Raw genomic sequence first — 27,442 nt, forward strand, 5'->3', positions numbered from 1 at the left:
CAGTTGGCGTGTTTCTTCAATATACTGGTGGTACCCAAAGCACACAGAAGAGGCATGAGCATGGTTTTGTAAAGGTGACTGTGCCCCAACACTTTGGGTCATTCAAACATTTGAAAGGTTTCCTTAGCTTGTAGCCATCATTTGAGTCCTGTATTTCCTGTGCTCAGCAGGTTTGTGTTTGAAACTGATGCTTGGAATAGTACATGGAACCAGCAATTTGGAGAGCGTTACACATCAGAAGAAATTTGCCTTGCTGCTTACACACAGGCCGATATCTAAATTTCTACTTTCATTGCTTGCTGTTCAGCATCTTGATGTTCATAAGGACTGGGCATCCTCGGGTCACTAGCAACTGTTCCCACTTCAGACTTTGCCCTCTTATATACACTGACACTTCTTTAGACAGAGGTTTATGTACTCTTGAGAGGGAAGTGTGCTTTTGATTTTGTTTGTTTATTTAACCTTAAATAAAAACAATTTCTCTTGAGCTTTTCACCCTATTGGCGCATGACAACATCCACAGCTACTGTAAGCAAAGTTAATGTGCAGCTGGTGGCACTCCCTTGTCTTCACTACTTTTACTCTCAGTTTTATTCAGACAGTACTTGTTCTTCTTTTTTAAAGACAAGAGTGGATTCAGGAAACAAAGAATACAATGTAGTAAAAAAGTTTAAATAAAAATAGATTGTAAAATTAAAATGTGCCAATATTTGTACATGGATGAAGTATCATAAATCAGCTTCCTGAATCAACAAATGTTTAAACTAGCAGAAGGGAGATTATACAGAGTTCCTCGATGATGTGTAATTCATACATAGTTGGTTTGGCTGACTATTGCAAATGAAGATCAACAACAGCAATTATGGGTGTGGTATGAAAGTCTTCAAGGAGTACCCAGACCTGAGATTGCCGCTGAGTAACAAATAACATCTTTTTGCATACTCCCTCAGTGTAATAAAAAGTTTTCTATTTCAAGGACATTTCAATTTTACTGTTGTCTATAAAGTCTCAAACAATTATTTTGTGGTAATTGTGGTATTGCTGGTACAAACAGATGTTGCTGGGCTGATGAAATCAGCTTAATCTTGCTTGTTAGAAAGTAAATCTTACTGGAAGTGTATGCAGAATAAATCTAAATTGTCTTAACTAACTGTAAGTTAACTAATGCAAGTGGAAGAAGTAGTCTGTTATGATGAAAACCTGAAAATTAATTTGCTTTCATGTCAGGATAGAAGAATGACTACAGTGTTCTGTGTTCCCATGGTTAGGCTGCCTCCAGGATCTTGGCAAGTGTTGCTGGTTCTGTGCTGTAGTGGCTTCACAGGCACACAGCTTCTAATTCAAGTAGCAGAGACAGCCAGTGGAAACCTGGGAGTTTGTTCCCATTTGTGTTGTGATCTATGATTTATTTAGTATGCTGTATTTTTTTCTTAAATTTTATTTTCTATTTCTATCACTTTTTGTTTAGTTTCATTTGAGATCCTTTGGGATTGTGCTTCCACAGTATCTTGATTTTGGATAATGCGTTTCCATGTGTTCAAGTGCAAATAATAATTAACCCCAAGTGCATCTGTTTGGGGATTTTTTTACATATTTGCTCATAGTATTTTTACAGTAGAATGTAAAAGTGTATTTCTGTCATGAACATTTGACTTGAAAGATTCATGTGTTAGGTGTGTGTAAGGCATGGCCTCATCATTTTCTTGGTTCATGTGGTACAGCATCTTTCTTCAGCACTGGATATCTGCCCGTTTTGAAAAGTGTCTAGTAACTGGAGCAGGGAAGATACCTCTGAAGATATGGATGGTCATTATCTGAAACAACCAACCTCTTTTTAAAGAAAAGTAAACCAAAGTGTCAGAGTAGAAGCCAATATAAGACCTAAATTCGCTTTTGGATGCTCTTGCCATTGAGGCTACAGAAAGTCTCTGCTGCCAAAATAAACCAAAACCATAAAAAGCTAAAACCTGTTGTGAACGAAGAAGAAACAAAAGAATTCTGTAGAAGATATGACTAATGCATTTATCTATATTATACATTAGTGGGCAATCTCCTAATTTTATGACTGAGAGGTATGCTTATATATATATATATATATACCCACATATCTCTATATGTATGTGTGTGTGTATATGTGTGCGGGAACAAGAAGTCATCAAGAAAACTGAGTGTAAAGAATAAGAAAATTGAATTGTACATTGTAAAGCTTTTCTCTCTGACAGACTTTGTTCTTTGTTATTTATTAAAAGTTTTCCTGATTGTTTATTTTCTCCCAATTCTGAAAAGCTGAATAGAAACCTGCAAAAACAGTTTTTACTTTTTTTACTTTTCACTGATTCTAGTACAGACAGGAGAGTTAAGACTAAGCTTAATTGGTTACCTTGCTTATTTTTGTTTTGTGTCTTTGCATTTTAACTGAGATAAAAATTGCTTTCTAATGGTAACATGTTATAAAATAGTTTAATTTTTAATTCCCTTTGTTGGAAACTTTTAAGTAAATGGGTTGACTGAATAACAAGGTGATAATTCTCTGAGATACTTAGCTAGAATTGTTGATGCCAGCTGTGTTGAGTCTGGTTGAAAATGAACTTTGATAGAAAACCTCAGTTTAATTTTTCTTGTAATATATAATTACTTAGATTAGTCACTTTTTTGTTGTTGCAGTTATGCTTGCTATTCTTAATATTTTTGCCCTGTATAATACTCCGTATAATACTGCTTTCTTTCTTTGTGCTTAGGCTACCAGTATCACCATCCCTCCAAGATGAGTAACAGCCACCCGCTTCGTCCATACACAGCTGTGGGGGAGATAGACCATGTCCACATTCTGTCAGAGCACATTGGTGCCCTAATGAATGGGGAGGAATACAGTGATGTTACCTTTATTGTGGAAAAGAAGCGTTTTCCGGCACACAGAGTCATCCTGGCTGCTAGATGCCATTATTTCAGGTGAAGTAAGGCTTTTTGTCAGGCTCACAGGAAGTTTTTGTGCAGATGAGATAAACATAATTTCCCTGTGAACTTTTCAGGGTGTAATCATCTGTCTGTTGAGTGTGACCTTTTCTGTGTGAATGTTTCCCAGCACATCAAATCATTGTGTTCAAATAAAAAAAGATAAATAGCATGTCACAGTGTTATTCTTTTGACCTTCATTAAATTGGATTTTGAAGGTAGTTTCACAAATTCAAGAGAAAGAGAACTTGAGAGCAGGAAAGTATTACTGCAAAATTGTTTTGATTTCTCAGATTATAAATAGTGTGTTTCTATGGAATATAGTGAGATAGCAAGTTTGATTTTGATGAATTGGAATTGAGAAGAGGTTTGGCTGACACAGACTAGAATATATTTTTTAAACTAGGAATAATATTAATCCAACTTTTTTTTTAAGAGCTGGAAATTTTTCAATAGAGATACATTTAATATCCCAGTGAATTTTGCCAGAGGGATAAGCTACTAACTAAACTAAACTCTATTCCTTATAGAGCATTATTGTATGGAGGAATGAGAGAATCTCAGCCTGAAGCAGAAATTCCTCTTCAGGACACCACTGCAGAAGCATTTACCATGCTGTTGAAGTACATTTACACTGGTCGTGCTACGCTGCGAGATGAGAAAGAAGAGGTTCTTCTTGACTTCTTAAGCCTAGCACATAAATACGGATTCCCAGAACTGGAGGATTCCACATCTGAGTATCTTTGCACAATACTTAATATTCAGAATGTCTGTATGACTTTTGATGTTGCCAGTCTTTATTCTCTTCCCAAATTAACTTTTATGTGCTGTATGTTCATGGATAGAAATGCCCAAGAGGTGCTCTCCAGTGAAGGCTTCCTGTCACTTTCTAAGGTATATCTTTAGTTTGTACTTCTTTTCCCCAAGACTGCTGATTTCAATGATAATACAGTTTTGTGATGAAATACTAATGAGGGCATCAATTAAAAGCTTGTATTAGCTCATAGTTATTTTATGTTTGTGAAACTGGGATGGTTGGAAATGCTCAAGATAAGCTGAACTGAAAATTTTGGCAATCTATTCCTAATTTTTCAGGTATTGACCAATCAATATAGTTTAATATACTATATCTAATGGAGTGTTCTAAAAGATGGCAGCAGGCACTCTAATTTTAATTTGTCTTGTTTCATCTGTTCTGGTATAATATAATTTGGCTTCTGAATGCTGCAGAGTGGAAGTCAGATATAGAGTTGAATATGACAGGACATACTTTGTTGTATTAGTTCCTTGATGTAGGCTTCATCAGTGATGGGCAGGGTGAACTAAAGCAGTCTGGAGATTACTGTGATTTATGTTGCTGATTGTCATCATGTTCTGAACTTGCAGAATATGGTGGTGTGGTATGGTGGTTTGGGGTTTTCGTGTGTTGTTTTTTTTTGTTAGCTGCATAAATATTTGGGACTGAGTCAGGCTGTTCTACGAAGTTGAAATTTTGCATTTACTCTGGAGGGGTCTTTGGGCTGAACTTAATAGTGAGAGTGCTTTCAAGTAGTGTTCACATGAAGAAGCAGAGCACCTTGAATAAATGATGCTTTAATTGGGGCTTTTAAAAGTGTTTTTTTCTTAGGGGAAGAGCTGTGAAGGGTCTGTTCCTTGAATGAGTATATGACACTGCTGTAAATTACTCATTATATAAGAAAAAAGATTTTTTTCTCTCTCTCTGTGTACTTTGTCATATGCAGTTTGTTAAAGCTGAGTTCTGAGAGAGAATTATCAATAAAGAAATGAGCAAGCATCATTCATCAGGAAGTGTACACTTTGAGGTCTTTGACATAGCTAGTGCTGGGATATAGGAGGAATCTTTCAATTTGCTAGGCAAGCTCCTGATTATTCTGCTAGCTAAGTGAAAATCAAAAAGCTATTTGATTATTTGCGTTCTCATTTTGCAGTCAGTGGATTTTCTACATGAGTAAGAGCCACTGGAGTTTTTACCTGGTGATTCTTAGTTGGTACCAAAAAAGAGAGAAAGATTGTGACAGGACAGAAATCCCAAGTAGTTAGAAATGGTTAAAAAAAGTGCTTTCAAGCAACACTTTTTTTCCTCATCAATGGTCTTATAGCAACCTAAGTTTAAAGGAATATTTTGAACTATACTGCTAAGTCCCCTAATCTCTTATAATATTTCAAAGTAAATTTGAGCTACTGAATGGTATTATATTGATTTGATTAGTTCTCTACATTTCAGTTTTTTCTAGTGATTTTGTTATATTGCCTATTATTTTGGTCATGGATTCTGTAGTTCTTGCATAAATAAAACAATCTGCAATTTCAGGGAGTCATCCCTTTGGAGATTATTTTTAATAGCTATAAGTTAAAATAGCCATTAATTTTTGCTTTATTTGAATTTCTCTTGATTAAAAAAAATAAAATTCAACTTAATTTCTGTTTATTTAGGGGGTATATTTTTTGTTATTATTACTCTTTTCCAGGCTGCTCTTCTAAGTATTGTACTGAGAGACTCGTTTGCAGCTCCTGAAAAGGACATTTTCCAAGCTTTGATGAACTGGTGTAAACATAACCCCAAGGAAAACCATGCTGAAATCATGCAAGCAGTACGTTTGCCACTAATGAGTCTGACAGAACTACTGAATGTTGTAAGACCTTCTGGATTGTTGTCACCTGATGCCATCCTAGATGCCATTAAGATTCGTTCTGAGAGTCGGGACATGGACCTCAACTACAGGGGCATGTTAAGTAAGCATCAGGTTTTTTGTTTGTTTCCTTCTCATTTAGTGACTGTGGTTGTCTGGAGGATATGGTTCATTTGTGCTTTGAGTTTTCATCTATTACTGTGTGTTATAAAAGGTTTGCAATATGAAACATCTTGTTATTTAACTGTTCCTGCCATTTTTATTTCTCAATATTACTCAATTATTTTCTTGCTTTGTGTCTCAGATGTTGCTCAAACATGAGTGTAACACCATTCTCCTAGAGGAAGTGGTAATTTAATAGAAAAAGTTTTACAAAATCATTGAAAATAAAAATGAATTCACTGTGAAAGATATGATATTTAAACGGTTTTTATGTGACTTGTTTTCTACTTCATAAACATTTTCATAATTTCTCCACTACTTATGATTTTTCTCTTGCTCTTAACATGCATGTCTAAATACTTTAAACAAGTCTCTGAAGTCTTTTTAATGGAAGCCTAAAAAGTGTAAGAAGCCTTGTGTTTGACTTTTTCTGTGCTCTCTGTTAATTCAAAAAGAGTATCTAACACTTAAGGTTTAAAAAGATATTGTTAGCCATCTAATGTATGAATTTGACCCACAGCAAAGGAAAAAAGTTCAATGTTCTTTAAGAGTCTGCACTGTAGTCTCTGTCATACATGATGAGCCCTGAAAATTACTGCTATCTTAGAATTGCATATTCTTTGTTCTTCCTTAGAAGTTATAGTTATTAATATTTAAACATATGAGTTTAATACTAGGGTATTGTAAAAGTCTTGTTATGTGAGACATTCTGTTGACAATGCAGTAGATACATTTGAATAAGTCAAATGGTCTTCTCTGGCTTCTTTTCCTGGATATTTATCTCCACAATAAAATTCTCCTAATCACAGCTTTTTGGAGAGTGGAATTTCTTTGTTGTTTTAGTACTCATTCAGGATCTTGAAGCTTTTTCTGTTTGTGGAAATGCTGACTAGCACTTCAAATTCTGTTCTTTAGATATCAAATTTTTATCAGCCTGTTAAAATTCATACTTCTATTGTCAACCTGCCTGAAAAGTTTGGGATAGCTTTTCATCATTTAGTTTCAGATCATATTTTGTAGGATCTCTCCTCAAACAGGGCTGTTAAAAATGTTTGTTGAAGAGACTAGTTTACAGAGTTTTGTTCTGTAGTTGAAGTTAGGGATCATTATTCCCAGTTAGCTTGAAGGAAGCTGTTCCTAGGACACAGGCTTATTACTGTGAAATGGTGGCACAAAAAAGCTTGCTTTTCCATATGAGTTCAAAGCCCAAGTAGCCAAAAGTTTCCCATTTCACTTGTGTTCATTTAGCTTTGCAGGGTACTAGAAGCTTGTATATCTGTCAGAGAAGCGTATGTGTGGCTTTACTGCTTTGCACCACTCTGCAAATTCAGGATGGATCTTGAACATTTGATACAGATCTTGTACATTTAAGTTTCTTCCATTTAGGGGGAAAAAAACCCCACCAGTAAAACCCAAACTAAAAGCAAAGAGCAGTTGACAGGTGCAACAGAATTCTGTAAAATCATGAAGGGGACAGAGAATATAGCTGCTACATAATAGTAAATTATCACAGCTTTATTACCATAAAGCGTGTAGGAGATACCAAATAAAATTGAAGAAGCAAAATATTTTTAATGCCTCTTTTTTATCTTACTTTCTTTTCCTTTTTTTTTTTTTTGCCTAGAGCATGTGTTTCTGGCCGAGAAAGGATACTAGCAATAAATCTTTGGTCTGACCTAATAAAGTTGATATTCAGCACATCTAATTTGAGTGTAAAATTTAAGAAATTATTCCCTTTTCTTCTTAGTACCAGGGGAGAATATTGCAACAATGAAGTATGGAGCACAAGTTGTAAAAGGGGAGCTGAAGTCTGCTCTACTGGATGGTGACACTCAGAACTATGACCTGGATCATGGATTCTCTCGACACCCGATCAGCGACGACTGCCGCTCCGGCATTGAGATTAAGCTGGGCCAGCCCTCAATAATCAACCACATACGAATTCTCCTGTGGGACAGGGACAGTCGGTAAGTGCCAAGGTGACATAAAAGGGGAAGGTAATGCATTTTGTACTGGAGATAATGTAGCAGTGCAAACTATAATTTAAATATTTTATGGGAATAGCATGGTGGTGTTGGAGCTGACAGTTGCAGGGTTTATTTGGAAACAACTTGGTTTTTAAATGCAATTTTGGTTACTTACACACCAGATCATATTTAGAGATGTTAAACTACCTTAAAGTATTTCAATATTTTTACGTACTTGCATTTCAAACATGAAAAGATTTTTTTTTGTTCCAATTTTTTTCAATATATCAACACTGTTAAGAAATGGCACACTTTGACAATAAGATTGGACTTGATCTTGGAGGTCTTTTCCAGCCTAAATGATTCTGTAATTCAGAAGTAGTAAAATTTGTTCAGAATGTGAATTACCAACTGACTACAGTAGTTATTAGAAGCCACTTCATGGTTAGACTGCTGAAATATGTATTGTCATAGATTCTGTAGCCAGTTGTTACTGAGCTACTTCAGGTTATTATGGAATATATGAAAATTCAAATTAAGCTCATTTGAGCAATTGAGAGGCTGCTGAAGTAGAAAAATTGCAGGTTTCTTTTTCTCTGAGAAATTTAATACATTAATTTTGTAACTTGCTATGACACAGATCTTACAGTTTAGTAGACAGCTCAGCAGGTATTCATAAGCTGTTAAAAACAATAAACCAAACTTACTTAGACATTTATTATATACCTTATTACCTTTCTGATAAGGGATTTATTTTATTTTATTTTAAAAAAACCCCAGTTTAGCATTGCAGAATATTTTCATTTTGCTATTTTAGCCAAGCCATGTTATTCTAGAACAGGGTGTATAGAAGTTTTAGTTAGGGTAAGGTGTTTTGTAAATTTAAATAAAATTTTAAATATGAGTTAGTTACTAATAATTCAAGACCAATTTAATTAATTTTAGCTATTTAACTGTTTCAAGGAAGTTCTCCTAATTCAGTTCAACTGAAATTTGTTTCACTTCTATTTCTTTTGTAAAGATCTAAAAGTGGGTCTTTGAAGGTATAAGGAGCTGCTTCATGTAATATTGTACTAGTTGTGCCAGAAGATCAACCAAATTTATGAACTGATTTTCAAGGAAAAAATGTTCTCCTTGGGACAACTTGTTACAACAAAGTTATCTGTTAACTTGGTGTCCTGTGTGCTTCATCTGAAATTTGTACAACAGACTATTATTGCTGGCAGAATATCTGACAAGGTGGATCTCTAGAGTTTTTTGTCTTCATGAAATACTGAGGGCTCAATGGTTTAATATCCAGTTTCTGTGTCTTGCTGATTTTTATTTTTTTCTTTTTAAATCATCCTGATTTCTATGGAAAGCTTGCTGTTGGGCTTTCTTTTGCTTCCCAACAGGTATAGTACCGGAATTAGCACTCTGTCCTGTGCAAGGCCGGGAACTGGACTTTTATCATCCTTCTAGAAGAGTTTCCCTTCTAATTCAGAATATTCTCTGATTCTCTGTTCTGTGAATTGTCAAGCTTTTTTCCCTCCAGTAACTCAACTGTTTAAAATAAATGGAAATGGAGGCATTTGGAGTACTTTGTCTATTTGTGGGCTCCTCAGTATAAGATACTGACTTCCTGGAGTGAGTTCAGCAGGACACCAAGATGAAGGCTTGAGCACATGAGAAGCTCTCTTCTAAGCCTGTTTTAAGATGAGCAGGCTTAGAGAGAGAATTTGTTGCTCTCCTCACATATTCAGTGGAAGAATATAGAGAATACAGGGACAGAGTCCTCTTGCAGCTGTGTACTAAGAGTGCAAAGAGCAGTGGACACAAGCAAGAAGATAAATTAATAATAAATATTAGGTAAACAATTTACAATGGGGTAGTTGAACTTGGGAAGAGTTTGGCCTGAGAGCTGTGCAGGAATTTGCCAGCCAAGATCTTAGGGATCTGGGATTGCCCAGACATGTCCGTGTCTCTCTTACTCTGAGATTGTCCTTGCTTTTTGTAGAGATCTTTTTCCTTCTACCGTCTTTGTCTAACAGTTGCTGGCCACTAAACTGCATCTTTCTCCTGGGATACATGAATAAAGAGGTGTTTTAACACCTGTACAGACATGAACAGACCTGTACAGGATGATTGCTTCTTGTTGAACAATTTTTTAAGCTACTCTGTTAATTTTAACTATCTGTGTGAAGTTCTGATCTATTGGATATTCTTAACAGAACCAAATGGAAGCTAACAGGTGTTTTACACCTCTTGTTCAGAGGTGTTAACAGCTGAATCTTAGCTGTAAAAGTGCTAGGGGGAGGCTATCCAAACTGCCTCTGCAAATAAGATGCTATCCAGCCTTAAAAAAATTAAAGGCATACCATTGTGTATGATAATGGAACTGTATTTTTGGGGTAATATTTCTTTGTTTGGTATGTTCAGAAACCAAAAAGTAGCATGTTGTGTATTGGTAACTGTCACAGACATTTCTTTTATGAAAAATCCTCTTTCAAGATTTTTCCTGCTGAAGGTGAGAGTTTCAGCAACAAGACATAAACAATAGATTACCTGCTGCTGTGGAATGCAACAAGTCTGTCTGGATTGGCCCAGCTTGCATGTTTATAATTAATGACCAATCCAGAACTGAGATCTGTCAGACACAGTCTGGGAGAGCTAGTTTGTTATTCATTCTTTACTTTCTATTCTTAAGTAGCTAGCAGCTTCTAGAAACTTTCCTTTCTTTTTCTTTCTAGTATAGTATAGTATATGTATATATCATAACATAATAAATCAAGCCTTCTGATCATGAGTCAAAGATCTACGTCTCTTCCTTCACCCAAACACCCTTGTGACCACCGTCACAGGTAACAAATACATGTTAGCAATGATGAGAACCTCTGAATTCTCAAGGCAGAGAGGACTGACAGAGGTCAGTAACTTGCGTATACAAACTGCTCAAACTCTAAAACTTGGCTGCCTAGTTTGGTCAAGTACACGTATGTTAGTGATAGTAATGTTGCTAAAACACATTGTATTTATGTGGGTCGTGAGTATTACACATCTGATTGGTGTGAATGTGAAAGCTGGTTGTGCAATTGACATTTAAAGACTCAGCCTTACCTTTCCAAGGTATTAACAGCTACCTAACATTGTAAGGATTTTTAAACAATATAGTTTTAAGTATGTACTCTTTTAAATCATCAGGAAAATTAGAAATACTAACAAAGACGTTAATGTTCAATAAGACATGCTTGTGTAGAACTCTTTTAAGAGCAACACCTCTGTAGAAATCACTGTGAAAGGATGTTAAGTGCTGACATGGTGCTGTTGAAATATCTGTGAATGTTGCAGACTAATTCCTTAGGAGAAGGAAAATACTCTGAAACATATATTCAGTGACTTGCAGTCCTACAAGTGAAATTTCTACTTTATTCTAAGCATTACAGTCATGGATATAATAGGGAATTAGCTGTAACTTTTATGTTCTAGTTTAGGTTTGCTTTCTTTTAACAGCAAACTGTAAGGTAAACATAACTTATAAGCAAGAGGAAGACACAGATTCTGTCAGTGGCTTTTTTATTTTTCATGAGGTAATTTCAGAGTGTGTAAGGAAGTAATGACAGGCTCAGTGATGGATCATAAAGAACTGAAAGGGTCAGAAGTGAAGAACAACTTCAGTTGTGAAATGGTCATAAAGTGAAAATGGTCATAAAATAAATTTGCTTTTTTCAAGTGAGGAGTTTGAATTTGCATTTTTGATCTAGTAATTGTTTTTCATTTTTTCTTTATTGATTTGGCAATAGAAGTACCACTGTATCACTGGTGGCGATTTACTTTTATTCTATGAGGAAGGAATACAAATGATAATTTTTATGACAGAGTCAAAAGTCTCCATTTTTTTAGGCATAGAAGTATCATCTAATGACTGTAGATTGTGTGTGGATGTTTTAAATCATTCTGAGAATACATCTTAACTGTGAGACTTCCTTTTGAAAGCTAGTTTGAAAATAGGGATCTGGGTAAGAACAGTTTTCTTTTCAGCACAAGTATCTGGGTAAGAACAGTTTTCTTTTCAACACAACTGAAAATCGAAATCGATGTAAAATTTAATACCTAAAATTTGTTGACTTGTATTCTAACCAGTGTTTTTCGACAATCCATAGGTCTTATTCCTACTACATTGAGGTGTCCATGGATGAGTTGGACTGGATTCGGGTTATCGATCACTCTAAATACCTCTGTCGGTCCTGGCAGAACCTGTATTTTCCTGCCCGTGTCTGCAGGTTAGTTCATCACTGTAATATACTGTGGCTGACACTAAAGAATGTAGGCACCAGAATAAATTGCTGGATCTTGCTACTTCATTATGTATTTCTGAAAATGTGTTATTGCTCAACTTTTATCAGCTATGCTAAAAAAATAGTATATCTTAGTTTATATAGTTTTATCATAGTTTATATTATCCTGTTCTAATATTAATGTAGTTGATACAATGCAGGTATCCAGTTTGAAAACTATTGTTTTTCCATATCTACCTATCTCCTTCTTTTTTTGTTGTTTTTTTGAGTCATACCTATCTTTTTTTGCAGCTGATGCTGGGTTTTTTTCACTCAGTAGTAAACATGATTCCTTGACTGTCTAAATGTTTATAATGCACTTAGATACCTACTATAGAACTTGAAAATGTATTTTAATGAATTATGTGTTTTCTACTGATGCACTGTTTTAAATAGTTGTAAAAGGGGAAAGTTAGGACTGAGGAGCTTTGAGGGATGACTCCAGTGTGCCGTTTTGGGTGCCAGAATATAGGAAGGATATTAAACTATTAGAGAGGGTCCTAAGGAGGGCAGAAAGATGGTGAAGGGCCTTAAGGAGAAGCCATATGAGGAGCAGCTGAGGGCACTTGATCTGTTCAGCCTGGAGAAGAGAATAATGAGGGAAGATCCCACTGCAGTTACACCTTTCTTGTGAGGGGAAGAGGAGGGGCAGGCACTGATCTCTTCTCTGAGGTGGCCAGTGACAGGACCCAAGGGAATGACTTGGAGTTGTGTTGGGGGAGGGTTAGGTTGGATATTAGATAAATATTCCTCACCCAGAGGATGGTTGGGCAGTGGAACAGGCTTCCCAGGGAAGTGGTCACAGCACCAGCCTGACAGAGTTCAAGAAGTGTTTGGACAATACTCTTGGGCACAAGGTGTCACTCCTGGGGATGGTGCTGTCCATGACAGGGACTTCGGTGATCTTTATAGGTCCCTTCAGCATATTCTGAGATTCTGCCATTCTGTGAAAATGAATAGATGGGTTTAAGTGTTGTTAAAGTGATGTTTTTTAAACCGTAAATGTTTTTTTTAACCATAGGTGTTGGGAATTCTGCGAGAAGCTGATAATCACATTGAAGCAGTCTTATTCAAAAACTGAATTGAGCTAATTGATAGGGAGGATACAACCTGTAGATACTAAAGATGCTGTCATCATTAGGTTTGGGTCATAGACCCTGAGAGGAAATGACCTGCATTGTAATAATTATTCTGTAGACATAAACTTTTTAATTGGCACAGCAACTCTTGGAATCTCCATGGAGAGAAGTGCTTTCTTTTTCCCAAAGAAATCCTGTTCTTTTCTATAAATCTCTGTTCCTCATTATCATACCCACAAAATGGTTGGGAATTTCTTGGAGATGCAGCTTATTTGAAGAGCGGAAGAGCTAAAGATAAAGTCATGTAGCAGCCTAAGTTTATGAGCACTTATTGTTAAGGAGCAGTAACCTTAAGGCAAAATACGAATTCTCAGCTGTGTCACCATAATAATTAACTATAGTTTAGATAATATTTTCTGTAATCTTTATTTACACCAGGGAATTGAAGCCTCCATTGAGGGGTTCAACATTAAGACCTTTTTATTTAATTATATTAATATAAATAGTTAGGTATTACTTGAAGGTTGAATCTCCTTTGATTGGGAATTTTGATCAAATTCCCTCCAGGAGAGAGGCTTTGAGCAGGGGAGGCTGTGTACACATGGATATTAGTATTAGACACTTACTTATCTGTCTTTTCGTCAATAATCTGTTCCAAAGGAAGTAAGCAAGGACTACTAAACTTTTCTTTTGTCTCCAGTTTCAGTGTTTTGTGATAATGTATTTAAAGTAGTTCTGTTTACTTGAACAAGTTGAATTAGTTATTTCCAGTATACTAACATACACAAAACAGAAATCCTAATATATGTAGCATTTTCTTGACACCTAAAAAAGAGGTGTTCTCCAGTCTTGTGAGCACAGATTTAAAGTATAAGATTGTCAGAATGTATTCCTTTAATATTTCATATTCTGTTTCACAGGCATGTTGTTCATGCTTATCAAAGGGCAGATATGTTTTAAGAGTTTTATACACTCTATTTTGCTTAATGCTGCTTCTGTTGTATAGTCTTGTTTTAGTGTCTCAAGTCCCAGTGCCAAAATTTTCCTGTTAATGAGGAGTGGAAGCATCTTGTTATGTACTGTCTTCTTGCCATTAGTTTTGGCATTTTATTCTTTTTGTCTTACTAATGCAGGTAATATTTTTGGAAGCAACCACTGAGGGAACCATGCTGCAATTTTTCTAAAGTTTTGAATGCATTTTTAGTAGATAATTATGGACTGAATGTCTCACCAGGAAGGTCTTCAATTAGGTGGTGATTTGGTTTTTTTTTATTTAAAAAAATTATTTTAGCTCAAAGTGCTTTATGAGGTCACTGTGTAAGATGTCATTTTGAAGTGCAACAAAGAATTGAAGAGTAGAATTATGGACTGGGTTTTTTTTATTTGCATGCCTTTTGCCAAAGTGAGGGAGTAGAACATGTACAGTTGTCTGATACATTAGAGCAATTCTTCATAGATTATAAACAGGATGTGAGCCCTGCAACATTAGGCAGGGTTAGTTGCCTTTTTGAGTTACCTTTCACATAAGTATTAGTTTTAAAAGGTGAGAGCTGTCAGCATCTGAACTGATTTGTTCATCTAAGTTTTAAGAAGCTACTCAAACATTTCCATGGGCATAAAAATTGATGGAGTGTGTCTTTTATTTGCATGTGTACAGGTTGGGGTATTTGTCTTTTTGAAAACCTGTGACTTTCCTCTTAAGCAAATCTATCCATGTTCCCTCTTTAAGCAAATCTATCCATATTCAATTCTACAATCAATGCCTTTTTCACACAAGCTGGATGAAAAATGCAACCTTCTAGCCATTAGTTGTTAAATAAATAATTTATACAACAGTGAATTAAAACCAATTCAGCCTCCTTAATGAATCATTTGTCATATGTGTCATAGTCTCTGTCATGATTTGATTTTTTTGATATATGGAGCATTATAGAATATTTACAGTAGTGTTGGAGTTAGGGGCATTGTTGTGCTTCCCATGGAAGATGATTTGTATTTGGCAAAGTGCATATCAAACCATCCAAACTCATTAGGCAAAGTCAAGTAATGTGATAAGACTATTTACACTCTTGACTTCTTCATGTTGCTTGCATGCTCCAGTCTGTCTTAATGTGTTCAGAGTAACTTTTGCAGCCATAACCTCTGTCAGATTAATAAGTGAAAAAAAGTGCAAGAGCAATAACTGAAGACTGAAATTCTAAAATAAAAAGATGAGAAGATTGTTTGTGCTTTCTCACACACATCAGATCATTTGTATTCTTTGTAGGATGCGATTCCTGATTAAGATAAACAAGCTAATTTGTACAAAGATTACTTGTTCAGTGTCAAAACTTAGTATAGCAAGTAACAGGGTGTTGCTGTATTTAGAGGGGTTTTAGTAGAAGAAAATACTGAGTAAAACATATGGGGGTTCTATTGATGTGATTGTTTTAGACTTTCAGTTTTTGCTTTAAATCCTTCTAGAATACATTATTCTACCATCCTTGAAAATTGAACAATCATATACTATGCAGAAAAAGCTAATAAGAGAGTGGGATTACAGGGGTGTTCCCCCCCTTTTTTTTTCAATACAGTAGTTCATTTTTTTAGAATTTCTTTTGGTCCTGTTTTCTTTGTTTACACTTTCATATCAACTTTCATGTAAAGCTGAAAACTGTTTAGAGGGAAGACAGGACACAGAAAATGTTCCTGTGGAAGTTAGGAACAAGTGTCAGGTTCATAGTTATTCCATATTCCTCTTGTAGCAGTGAATGTTAAAAATGCTAAAGGTCTTTGAGAAGGTAATGCTGCTTTCTGTCTCACCCTTCCCACTTTTTTCATCTTTTCATTTTTGTTTTGTGACTTCATGTTTTTACTTCATCCTTGACCACAATATTTGAAGAACTGCATTAAAAGAATTACAAGAAAATGAAAAATTTTGAGGTTTCATAATAAGGCAGATGTAGCCACAAGGTGTCACTACAATAAAAGTTTAAAATACTTAATTTCTTTCTGTTTACACTCCTTTGATGAAAGTGTTCTTTCTACTGTGTGCTTTTTTTGTGTATTAAACTTCCAAGATTTACAAAATCATTCTGATCTACTCTTTATGCTATAGAGGGAGCAAGTACGGAGTTAGTACATAAAATCAAAAGGAAACCTTCAATTCATTTTCCATCTTTAGTTTGACATTGGATGATTCTGTGTTTTGATTGGGGAAGTATTTCCCTGACCTGACCAATTTATAGTCTGAAATCAATGCTATTTTGTCAGTAGTACCAACATTCAAAAAATATATTGAAATAGTAAAGAGATCAGTTTTTGTCTGTATTTGCTATTACTGCCTTAGCTCTTTTTGTGATGATAATAGTGTGATTTATCAAAAGGAAATATTAATTATTTTTGCATGAACAAGTGGTCCTAAAGTATGTTTCTATTAAGAGAACTGGTAGATGCCTGTAAAAGCATGCTGTAAACGTGGGCAATTATTTAAGCATATTGTTTTTCCTGTTTTTTACATCTGCTTTAAGCTGAAAAATCTTGAGGTTTTTTAGTACTACTGTGTTGAATTAATAGTGATATAAGGGCTCCATGTTTCCCTTAAAGCACCCGGCTGCTATAGAAAGTGTGGCATTAGAATTATTTTTACTTCAGAAGGTATATTTGTATTTTAGATGTATTTATTAGTGCAGGAAAAAACTACTTGCCTTTCCTCTTATTAAGCATTGATGATACTGGGTGGATTTTTCGTTTAGTGCTTCAACAGTTTTTGCTACTAATGATTACAGTATTTGTAATCCTCTGCCTGAGTGAAGACAAATTAAATTGTAGACTGTGTCTTCTGAACGCTGAAAAAATACAAGAGTAAATTTTTCAGTACTAAGGTAGTTCTAAACTCAGACACGTTAGTAGATGTGCACAATTATTTTGTAGGTAATGACATGCAAGGAGATGTGATTTTCACATGTAGGCTAGACAAAACATTTTTCTTTGATTCTGGTCTTAATCAGGCAGCCTCAGGTAACTCTGGTAATTTCTACTGGTGGTGCTGCAGTAATTTTATTTTTCTATGTCTTTTGGAGAGTCACTGAAATTAGCTACTGATTAAGCAGCAATGTCTCACTCTCAGCCTTACCAGTAGATCTCTGAGAACATTAACTGTTATGGATAGCCATTTTGCAGTTTTCCTGAGCTTGGTGGAACCTTAGTGGATATAGCATGCAGTTGAGGTATTGTCCAACATACTTGAAATAAACTGAGGGGAAAGCAATGTCTGCAGATTTAATTTAGTGCTGGGAGTGTTTTTTATGTGTTGTTTCCCAGTAGGGAATGGTGGTGTTCAGAAAAAGCATGTGACATCCAAAAGAAGATTTTGAACATTGTTTTAACTTAAAATGAAGCCCTACTGCATCACTGACCTAACTAGAAAGCAAACCAAGGGTTGTTGGTAAGAGCTTGGTAAGGCCTTCTGTCAGTCTGAAAAGTATGTAAAAATTTTTTTATCATTAAGTTCTTAATATCCTTATAAAAGGACTTCCTGTAAATGGAGTGATTAAACTTGGGTAACTGAAACCATCTTTACCCTAGTTACTGTAGTACTGAGAACTACAAATAGTTGCACAGGCAACATGTTGATTAATTATTTTATTTGTACTGTTTTTTGGGAAGTGTTGACTCTTGTGTAAATATTTTATTTCTAACTGTGCAGATATGCTGGTGTTTGAGTTTACGAAGAAATCCCAACCTTGCTGCATAGTTCAAATTAGCTTTTCTTTATTTCTGGATACTGAAATTTTAAAATCCTTTCCTGAATCTAATACTGTAAGTGATACAGCAATAATGTAATTTCCAGAAATAAGTAAAAATTATCTTGATTTGTGTTACAGAAGCATAGTAATAAATAGGAAAAGCAATTTTGAAATGTTACTCCAGACCTTTGAGGCTTTTCACTGACGTTATTTTCAAAAATCAATTTTCATTGCAGGCAGTTTTCTTTTTTTGTTTTGGGGCTGGGGACTAGGGTTCATTGTTCTTTCTTGTAAGATGTGATCATATTTAGGAGTCTTTATTGGCATGTTTCCAGTACTTTGCCTTTTAACTGTGAAATAGGAGGAAATGGTTTCCTGTAGTCTCCATTTTAGTGAATAGCTGCTACTTGTTTTTCTGTCTATCAGTGTTTAAGCATCCTTTTTTCTCTTGCAGTAGGTTTTCATTCTGATGTTTTTTTCTGTTCCTAAGAAAAGGTGATAGTCTGAGATTTTTCAAAAAATGTAGATCATCTACACAGGATCAAGAAAGCTATTGCCTCATCTGGGTTGGAGTGTTTATCGATTTAAAAGATCTTTTTCTTCATTTCAGGTTATGTATACTTTTGATCTTAAGCTTACATTTCTAAATTCAGCTCCAAATCTGCTCCTAGTGATACAAAAGCTCATTTCTCTACAGGAATAATCAATAATATTTTTGATCAAGGACTTTATCAAAGCAGCTTTTTTCTTCTCAGACTCCTTCTCCTGTCTGTCATAGCAATTTCAATTATCTTAACCTAAAGAGCCCAACTCAGCTTTGAGGAAAAGTAAAAAAGCTAGTGTGTATTTAAGCTATTGATGACAACCTGCCAGACAACTTATCAGCTGAAAATGAGTATTTGTCTGAAAAAGTATCTGTAGAGGGTCAATATACCTTGTATAGAAATACCTGAGAAATAGGGAGAGCCTGCCAATCCTGTTTGTTGGACATGAATTATAAAAAAGAAGTGTAATATATTATTTTATTTTTGCTTTATGGTTTGGAAGAAACAATTAACTTTTTAAGAGACCTAGATTACATATTTCTCATGCTTGACATAATAATAAGTAGGTTTTTTGTAGTATGGTTAGAATTTCTTTAGTCTGAATTTTGAGGTATTCATTTTGAGTTTCTTAAACTCTAAATTGTCTTGAGTTCTGTTTTCAATGTTTCACCTCATAAATGAGATCTGATGTAAGTGAACATTATCAGTAATTATTCAGCTTGACAGTGATGCATAAAGATACACCTAAATGCTGAATTATCAAATTGCTGATGATAATTCTACAGCAAGCTGTATTTTAAAGTTAATGTTGCAGAAGACGAGTGTGTTTAAAAGGCATCTTGAGCACTTCTTTTCTTTAAACTCTCTTCTGTGTTTTTTGTTGCACTCCAAGAGATGGAATTACTGTGAAAACTTGCCATACATGTTTACAAAGACAGGCTTTTCCAGGAGGAAATAATGTTTTGGAAAATTTGTAAGAATTCTGGTTTATTTCACTTCGTTGATCCCGGAGGCTGTCTGTTGAAGTTGTTTGATGCCACTGTGTAAAGCTTTTCTCTGTTTCCCATGTCTTAGCAGATAATGGGCACGGTTTGCCCATGTGTATCTGAAACGCTGTACCACACTTAAAACTGCACATTATGAGTATTCAGATTGTTTGCATGAACCAAGTAATGCACTTTTGTGGATGTGTTTCTCAGTGTCTAAATTTATAAAGTCACCGGTCAGCCAACATTAGGCCAGTCTTAGCTGTGGAATAATTTGGATGATAAAAGTTTTACAGTAAAGCAGTTTTGTTTGTGATTAAACTTGATTCTTTGTTCACAAACCTCTAGTTATCTTCTGTGCAGCAGAAAGGTAAGAGTATGAGTAGAAAAGCCCTAAAGTAAACTATTCTTCAGTGTCCTTTTTCTCTGCAAAAGAAGCTCATGCAACTTGTCTGGAAGTTAAAATTCTTGGGCTTTGCCTCTATTTGCTCTTTCTCATCTCAGTTTCAATTGGGAGGATGGGGCTGATGGTTCTGTTTGATGCAGCTTTAAATAGTTTTGAAAAGGTGTATTCACTCTTTAATATGAAAGAAAATAGGATACAAACAGTTGAAAAGGAAAAGTCAAACTGAACAAATTATGTGCTATAGAGAATTAAATTTGTGGATAGTAAGACATGAACATGTGTATAAGTTTCTTCAACTGACAGAAGTAAGAGAAGGAAAGAAAACAATGGAAGAGATATATTACTCAAAAAAATATAATGTTTGGGAAAAACTCTGCAAGTGAAAAATGTTTTAAGAGAGGTTTTTTTATGGTAGGGTTAAAGATAGGAAAACCACATGGGATTTATGATTTTTAGGCTGCTACTGTACTGGAAGCAGTTATTATTTGTAATGTCTTCTAAAAGAAAGAAAAAATGTTTTTTCTAAAACACCAGATTCTGCATTTGGGTTTTGATTTTCACCACAAAGTGACTTTAACAGCTTTATACTGTCAAGCTTGTTTTTCGTTTGTAAGAGTGGGACAAATTTTTCTATACTTCACTGCAGATGTAATAAAGATCTTGGAAATTTTAGGTACTACAAGTAACATCTTTAGTGATCAATAAAGTAGTAGTTTCATTACTTTTCTTCATACCATTGTCTTTCTCGTTTGTATTGGAGAATAACAGCTGTGATGGAAGGTGTATTAAGTATTGATCTCTAAATCTGTGTTCTGTTCAGTTAAATTACCCTGTCTCTATTAATGGCAAATTGCAAAGTTGGCTAATCAAGCTGCATTTTCATTACATTAACAGTGTAGGCGCCCTGTTGAGCTGGGTCAGTGGGCACCTCGCTGCGTGTGCAGTCTCTGACCCGGAGAGCAGGAGGTGCTGGTCAGGGAGAGGCTGTGAGCACAGACTCCTGTGTGTTCATCCTCATACTCCTCTGATCCTGCTAGTGCATATTCAGAGATACCTTGGCCATTCATTTATTTAAGATCCCTCTCTTGACTGGGGTGCTGTCAACTGCTTGCAGGTTGTAGTGGCAGCGCTTTCCAAAAGCTCGTTAACCATTGCATAAAAAAAGTAGTTTTATCTATTTAGACAATCCTTTTGCTACTTTTTCTTTCTAATTCCGTATTGTGGGATCTGGTGAATGAAAACGTTGCATTCACTTGTTTGACTCTTACTAAGCCTTTGTGAATGTCAAGTGTAGACTCTTCAAGCGCTACTCTTTGGTTCCGTCTATTCAGTTGCTTTTGTGATTTTTGGTGGTGTTGGCTGTACCTTCTGTGACTCTGGTATGTACTCCTTGAGGTGTGGAGACCAGAACCGTGTGTGCACATTTGAGATTTGGGTGCAGCAAGCTGTAACAGAGTGACAGAACAGCACTGCTTTGTTCTCAGCAACCTTCACAATGATGTGCAGTATTTCAGTGACCCCACCCTGCTATCTGACTATCCAAAGCTTCTTTCATCTGCAGACTTGGAGGCTGCACTAACAAGAACTTAGGCTTATTAGCTCCCAGGCTATTTAGAAACAAGATTAAAGATTTCAGTACTTCTGTTCTTGATATTTGACAGTACTTAGCAAATGAAAGCGTTTTTGGCTTTCACACAGTTGCAAGTAACTGTGTGAGCCACATGAGAATTCCTGTTTAGTTCAATTTTTAAAAGTAAAATTTGGTAGTATTGTTTTGAATTTGATGTACTGTTTGCAAAGATTAATACCCTTACATAGGTCAGAAGCTAAAATCAAATGGAGGGAGATGGATTTTTCTGCTTGGTTGGTTAGTTGGTTTGGTTTCTTTTTTGGGGTTTGTTTGTTTATTTTCTCCAAAATTTTCCCTCTGAGCCTATCCAGGGAATTTTTTTAAGTCTCTTTTGGGGGAGAGGATAAAAATCGAATTTTTTTTTTAAAGTTCATGACTAGAACTCTAGTCGTAAAAATCAGTGAGACATTCTGAAGTTAAAATAATTTTTTTCTTTGATGTCCTTCTGTGAAGACTTGAAAGGGGAACTTTTTCAGTTTTGCAGTTTACCTTAAAGTTATTTGATTCTTTGAATGTATAAGATTTGTATTGGAGTATTTTATACTCATTTGCTATGTGATCTAAAATGACATATTCATTTCCCATTAACTGATCAGGCATCTCTGCTCTTTTTATACCAGCAAAATTTGGGTAATAGAGTTTAAAAATAACTTCAGTTAAGAAAGCAATAGCTGAAAAGAGTAATGCCTTACTGTTTCAAGCTTTTTAGACTAGAAATTATGGGTTTAAGTGTCACATACTTGGACATGTGAAAAATTTAAGAGTAAATTATGAGTATGTAGTATTGAAGCATACAATCAATCTTAACTGTGCCTTAGGCTGATTTTGTATAGCAGTTGTGTTCCCTCAGTGCATAGAACTAAGTATTTTATCTATTAAACTTTCTTCTAATTTCTATTGAGCTTGACTTTTTAGAATTGCTATTATTATTTTTATTGGATATTGGTAGCTGGACAGTTTAATTATTTTTTTCAGTTTTGCTAATGATGTTAATGTTTTATTTGGGGTTATTTTTCTTTTTTTTACAAGAGAATTCTTGATTTTGACTTAGCAGCTAGGAAAACTAAATCTGTGTGAAACACTATATATATGCATAGACACTCTTCCCATTCAGATATTATTTCATCCCGTCTTTTTTAAAGGAATGATTTAATGTATATTTAGATGAAAACTGATTTTAAAACTTCGATAGATCAAAATAGGGTGAAGGGCTAGAAGACATTATTGCTGATGATTCCAGCTTGCAGTAAATTATAAAGCACATGTAACAGCTGTAAAGAGAGATTACTTCCTGTGTCATATTTCATCTTGCCTTCATAGGTAAGTGTGTAAATGAAAGGGAAACAAATTGTTTCAATATAGCAAATCTGTATTATTTCTTTGGAGTGAAAATGAATGAAATTGAAATAGCTCACTCTTGGGTGAAACTAGAGACTATAAATGTCTTTTATTCTCTTGGTGTGGATTGACATAATGCAGATTAGTAGTAAGAGAATGTTCCTCGTATCATCAGCGGTTGTCAGGCATGTTCACGAGTATTGAATTATAGTAAAGTAAAAGGGGTTCACTGTACTCACAGGTAATTTACACAGAAGAGTGTGCAATCCATCTTTTTAACAGAAGCTACTGTTCGCTGCTAGAAAACTTATTTTTTCAGGCTCCCTATCCTTTTTTACTCTTTGTATTATGGAAACTTTGTAGTTACCTGTGCTGTGCCTGCACCATCTATGCATCACCTGATTTCTATGTAGATAACTCTTTACGGTCCTGTGGCATGTGGGCATGTGTTGGCACTATCACATCTGGCACCTAAGTGGTTTCCCCCATAGGTCTCTGGAAGTAAATATAATAATGCTTGAGGTCAGCAGCATATTTAGCATACTTTTTTTCTGCAACATTTTAACAAAATTTTTGGGCTTCTTGAACTAAGGAACAGTTTCTAAGTTGGAGTTCTCAAAAGATGCATATTAGATACAATATTAGTTTGTGTCTAAAATTAATTTTAAAAGGCATTTAGCAACTGGGGCGTTGACTGAACATTTTATTCTTTCCTGTAAGCTCATTTAGTAGAGATTACTTTCAAAAGTTAATGCTGAAGAATCCTCCAGATTATAGGCTAAGGAAAATTGCGTAAAGCAATGCATGGAATGTAAACTGTCTGCCCAGGTTGTCCCATTTCCTGTATTAACTTTGGCAAATACAGGACCTCAGTTAAAAATATGTGTTTTGGGATGATTCTGTGATAAATTTTTTATTGACGGTGTGGCATGTAAGAGGAAGTAGAATCACAGAGTCATTTAGGTTGAAAAAGACCTCTTAGATGGAGTCCAGCCATTAACCCAGCACTGTCAAGTCCAACACACAATTGCCACATCCACACGTGTGTTCTAAGTTCAGGGATGGTAACTCGCCCACTTTGCTGGACAGCCTGTTTAAAGTACTGTTCTAGAAGTGTTCTTGAGTAGCTTCTCGTTTTTGGAAGACTCAATTTATATATTTTTTTTTTAATTAGCTGATTTCCAGATAGATCTTCTCTATCTACTGTTTGAAATTACTTGATACTTTTTCTCATATTGTACTGTGAATGACCAGTGTTAGAGCTGTTCAGAAACAAACTATGAAGCTGACTTACTGGCTACGTTTGACAAAAAAATTGCAGGGGGAAAGATATATCTAGGCACTGAAGAACATCTATTTTCCCATTTTATTTTAAGGTAAGCTCAGTGGTACATTATTTAAAATTGCCGTTTTGGTGAAATTCATAATCTAATCTTCATTATGTAGCTTTATGGCTTGCATTGTATGTAACTGCCGTGGTGCAGTGTTAGAAGTTGAATATATTTGTTCTCTAATCCTTTACCTAAAATGGAAATGTTTCAGTGTGGAAATGTTATAGTCGTTATTAATTTCTTAAGTGCACGTGGGAGGAATGGCTATTGATCTAACAGATTTAATAGTTCATGTTCAAAATCTATGGAATAGAAGTAATATTTTGCATCTGAGTAACTGCCGAGTGTAATCCTTCAGGCAGAATTCTGAAAGCAGCTGTAAAACTGGAAAATTACCTTCTTTTCTTTTTCAGGCATAACTGCACTTGAATATCTTTGTTCATTTTAGCTTCTAGTGAATTATGAACATAATTCACTCAAATAAGGAGCTAAAATATGTATTATTTTACTCAGGTAGGAATTTGGTTTAGCTATTAAAATTAGAAACTGTGTGCAGTTACCATGGAAATTACTTGAAGTAGTTGTAGTACTTTAAAGAAAACAGAGGTCACCAGTGGAGTCACCAACAATGAATGGACAGTGCTTTTGTATGAGGTGCATAGGATCACACTGATAGAAAGGGACTGAGCTTTTTAGTGATCTCTGCAGTTTTTTTCCTATTTCTAATGGTCTTTTTAAAGGAGAGAGGAGTTGTTTCTGCGTTCCTCTGAACATCTTTTGGTTTGCTTCCTTTCACAGTTTGCTCCTTCTCCTTCTGACTTCTGGCTTTCAGAATCCATCATTGTTGCTTCAGACATTGGATAGAAGAAATGTCTTCACAGTACTATGGAACTTTCCTACCCACCTAGTCTTTTAAGGAGAATTTTTATGTTGACCTTGTACTTAATCTTGATTTATGGGTCAGGAAATAAATCGGTTTATACGTCGGTTCTTAGTTATCTATAAGCTCTAGCCCAGTTAATACGGTAGTTTCATGAAAGTTGGCTAAAATACTCTTTAATTGAGTGAGCAAAAGTTCCACTAAGATGGAATAGACTGATGTGTCTGATCTTAGTGTTGCACAACTTGAAAGAGAAGATTTTATATATATATATATATATATATATATAAAAATTAGCATCACTCATGGGGAAGAGCTACATTTTTTTGTGTTTTGTTTTCTTGTGCAGGATATTTTAGGTGTTCATATGTGGTGCTTTAGAGTGAACTTATTCCATAATAATTATATGCAAATATTTTCAACATTCCACTTCAGAGTTATTAGATCTGGAATATAAAACGGATAAAAAGTAAAGTACCAAACACCTATATGAAGAACAAAAATGGAGAATTCTTATCCAGATATTCTGAAATACAGCTGTGCTTTTCACAAGGCCTGGAAGTGCAGGGGATATGTGGTCTTAAAAATAAAGTTGAAATTTTATTCTTTGTAGAATTATGGCCACGCGTCAATGTTAGAGGAATTGTTATTCATAGTTACTGTAACATTAGAGCTTTAATGAAGAATACTTTATTCCAGGGTCACTGTAGTAATTTTTGTGGCCTGTTTTTTAGAATACAGTTTCTCACAGTTTCCAAAAGAACAAATGGAACAAGTGCTTGTTATCTGGGATGCTAGAAGATGCATTTCTTTTTTACTCTGCTTTCCTCTTTATACCGCTTTCTGTTGAGCATGTTAAATGCAGCTGTTCACTTGCACGTTAACAATGTCTTGATGCTCACCTTCTTCCTCTATTGCTTTGGAGATCTTTGTAGTTAAAAAACCCGTTAATTCCTTATTTAATCTTTTAAATTCTGTTCCAGGCAAGGGCTAAATTGTAAGTGGTTTATTCTGGTTGAAAGAACCAGGTGTTAAGACAGCTGGTGTCTTGGCCCAGTGACTAACACACAGCTGCCATATGCTGTGCTGTCATGGCTTCATCTTCCTTCAGAAAGCCTTGTTGGAATGGTTCCTGCTGGTCTGCCTCTGCCCTGAGCTCAAGGTTAGCACTGAGGCAGGGATTTTTGATGCTGACTCTCACTTTCCTCTTGAAGAGGAAAACATCTGGTGCTCTGCTTTAACCTCATATGCTTAAACTGGAAGGTGGGACTTCAGAGTGTGTAGGAAACTCTGCCAGCCTCTTACAGAAAGAAAAACAATTAGCTAAATTAGATGTAGACAGGAGATCCAAGAATCAAGCTTGAAACTTCCTTTGCTTTATTCCCTCACGCTACAGTGGTAGGAGATAAAAAAAGTTGTAAGATTTTTTGCATCATTAGGTATCTTCCACTGGCTGTGGATGCTTGAGAGCAGGATGGTATCTAGTCTGTGAGTGAAGAATAGTTCTTGTTCTTAATGCACAGTAATTAAGTAGGAAAACACTTGGATTACACATGAATATGCTCTCCACCCATAGCACAGTGCCCTAGTGACTCTCTGCAGGCCAGTCATCAGTAAAGTGGAAAAATGCTGATCTGATCAGTCCCTGAATTAGGCTGAGCCTTTGTTTTGCTGAGCTGCTCTTTTCCTTTTCTCTGCTGTTTCTGGTAAGGTTTCTGTATTTTCTTATATCAGTCTTTTTTCTGTGTTTTTGATGCTCTTAATTCTCTGCTGAAGTAGTGCCAGATAGTTTAAAGCTATCTCACATTCATACCTTTCCTTTGCTTTTAGTTTACCTGGCATGGCTTCATTCCTTTAACACGTTCTTACCTGTAGACACATGTGGTAAAGACAACAGGAGCTCATCATTAATTTCTCTCACTTAAACTGCGACCTGGGTGATACTGCAAGAAGAAGGGAGGGAAGAGTAAGGAGTAAAAGTTTTGTACTTGATGTGGGAAAGGCCTTAATTCCTCAGTGGTATCAGCTGGTTTTATTCTGGCAGCATCTTTCTGTCCCGAACTGGGAGGATACTTCAAAAAATTTGCACCACTAGATGAATGCTATGGACAACTATGATACAACAGCTTGTAAATACTGATTAATTTAAGGTAAAATGGATCAAATGTGGTTTCAACAGAATTAGAGGGAATGTTTTGTTGATTTGAAAATGACGGGATAGTTGTGCTAGATGAGATGTGGAACTGTTTCAGTAAATTAAATGGCATATATATGGCAGGCAGTAGAGATTATTTGTAAAGTTTCTTTGTGTATATTTGGCTAATATAATTGGATTAATACATAAATACAGGATAATAAACTACCTACCAATGTCACTGATTGATTCTCAGGAGTTTCCATCAGAAAATCAGCCTGATAACCATTGTGTTTAAAGGGAAAAAATGCTGCACTGTTTTTTTTCTTGATCCAAATTTT

General features: G+C 35.4%; 1 protein-coding gene across 3 annotated transcripts in view; it reads left to right on the plus strand.

Moving 5' to 3' along the window:
• BTBD9 (BTB domain containing 9) overlaps window positions 1–27,442 on the plus strand; it is a 105,905-nt gene that overhangs the window by 4,255 nt on the left and 74,208 nt on the right. For all 3 annotated transcript variants that reach the window (XM_030946345.1, XM_030946347.1, XM_030946346.1), the window contains exons 3-7: window positions 2,739–2,949; window positions 3,483–3,846; window positions 5,442–5,706; window positions 7,513–7,732; window positions 11,872–11,991. In XM_030946345.1, coding sequence (XP_030802205.1) covers window positions 2,739–2,949; window positions 3,483–3,846; window positions 5,442–5,706; window positions 7,513–7,732; window positions 11,872–11,991 — 1,180 coding nt within the window. The remainder of the gene's footprint in view (window positions 1–2,738; window positions 2,950–3,482; window positions 3,847–5,441; window positions 5,707–7,512; window positions 7,733–11,871; window positions 11,992–27,442) is intronic.

This window comes from Camarhynchus parvulus, chromosome 3 (genome assembly GCF_901933205.1).
Source record: "Camarhynchus parvulus chromosome 3, STF_HiC, whole genome shotgun sequence".
In the NCBI taxonomy this organism is placed as follows: domain Eukaryota; kingdom Metazoa; phylum Chordata; class Aves; order Passeriformes; family Thraupidae; genus Camarhynchus; species Camarhynchus parvulus.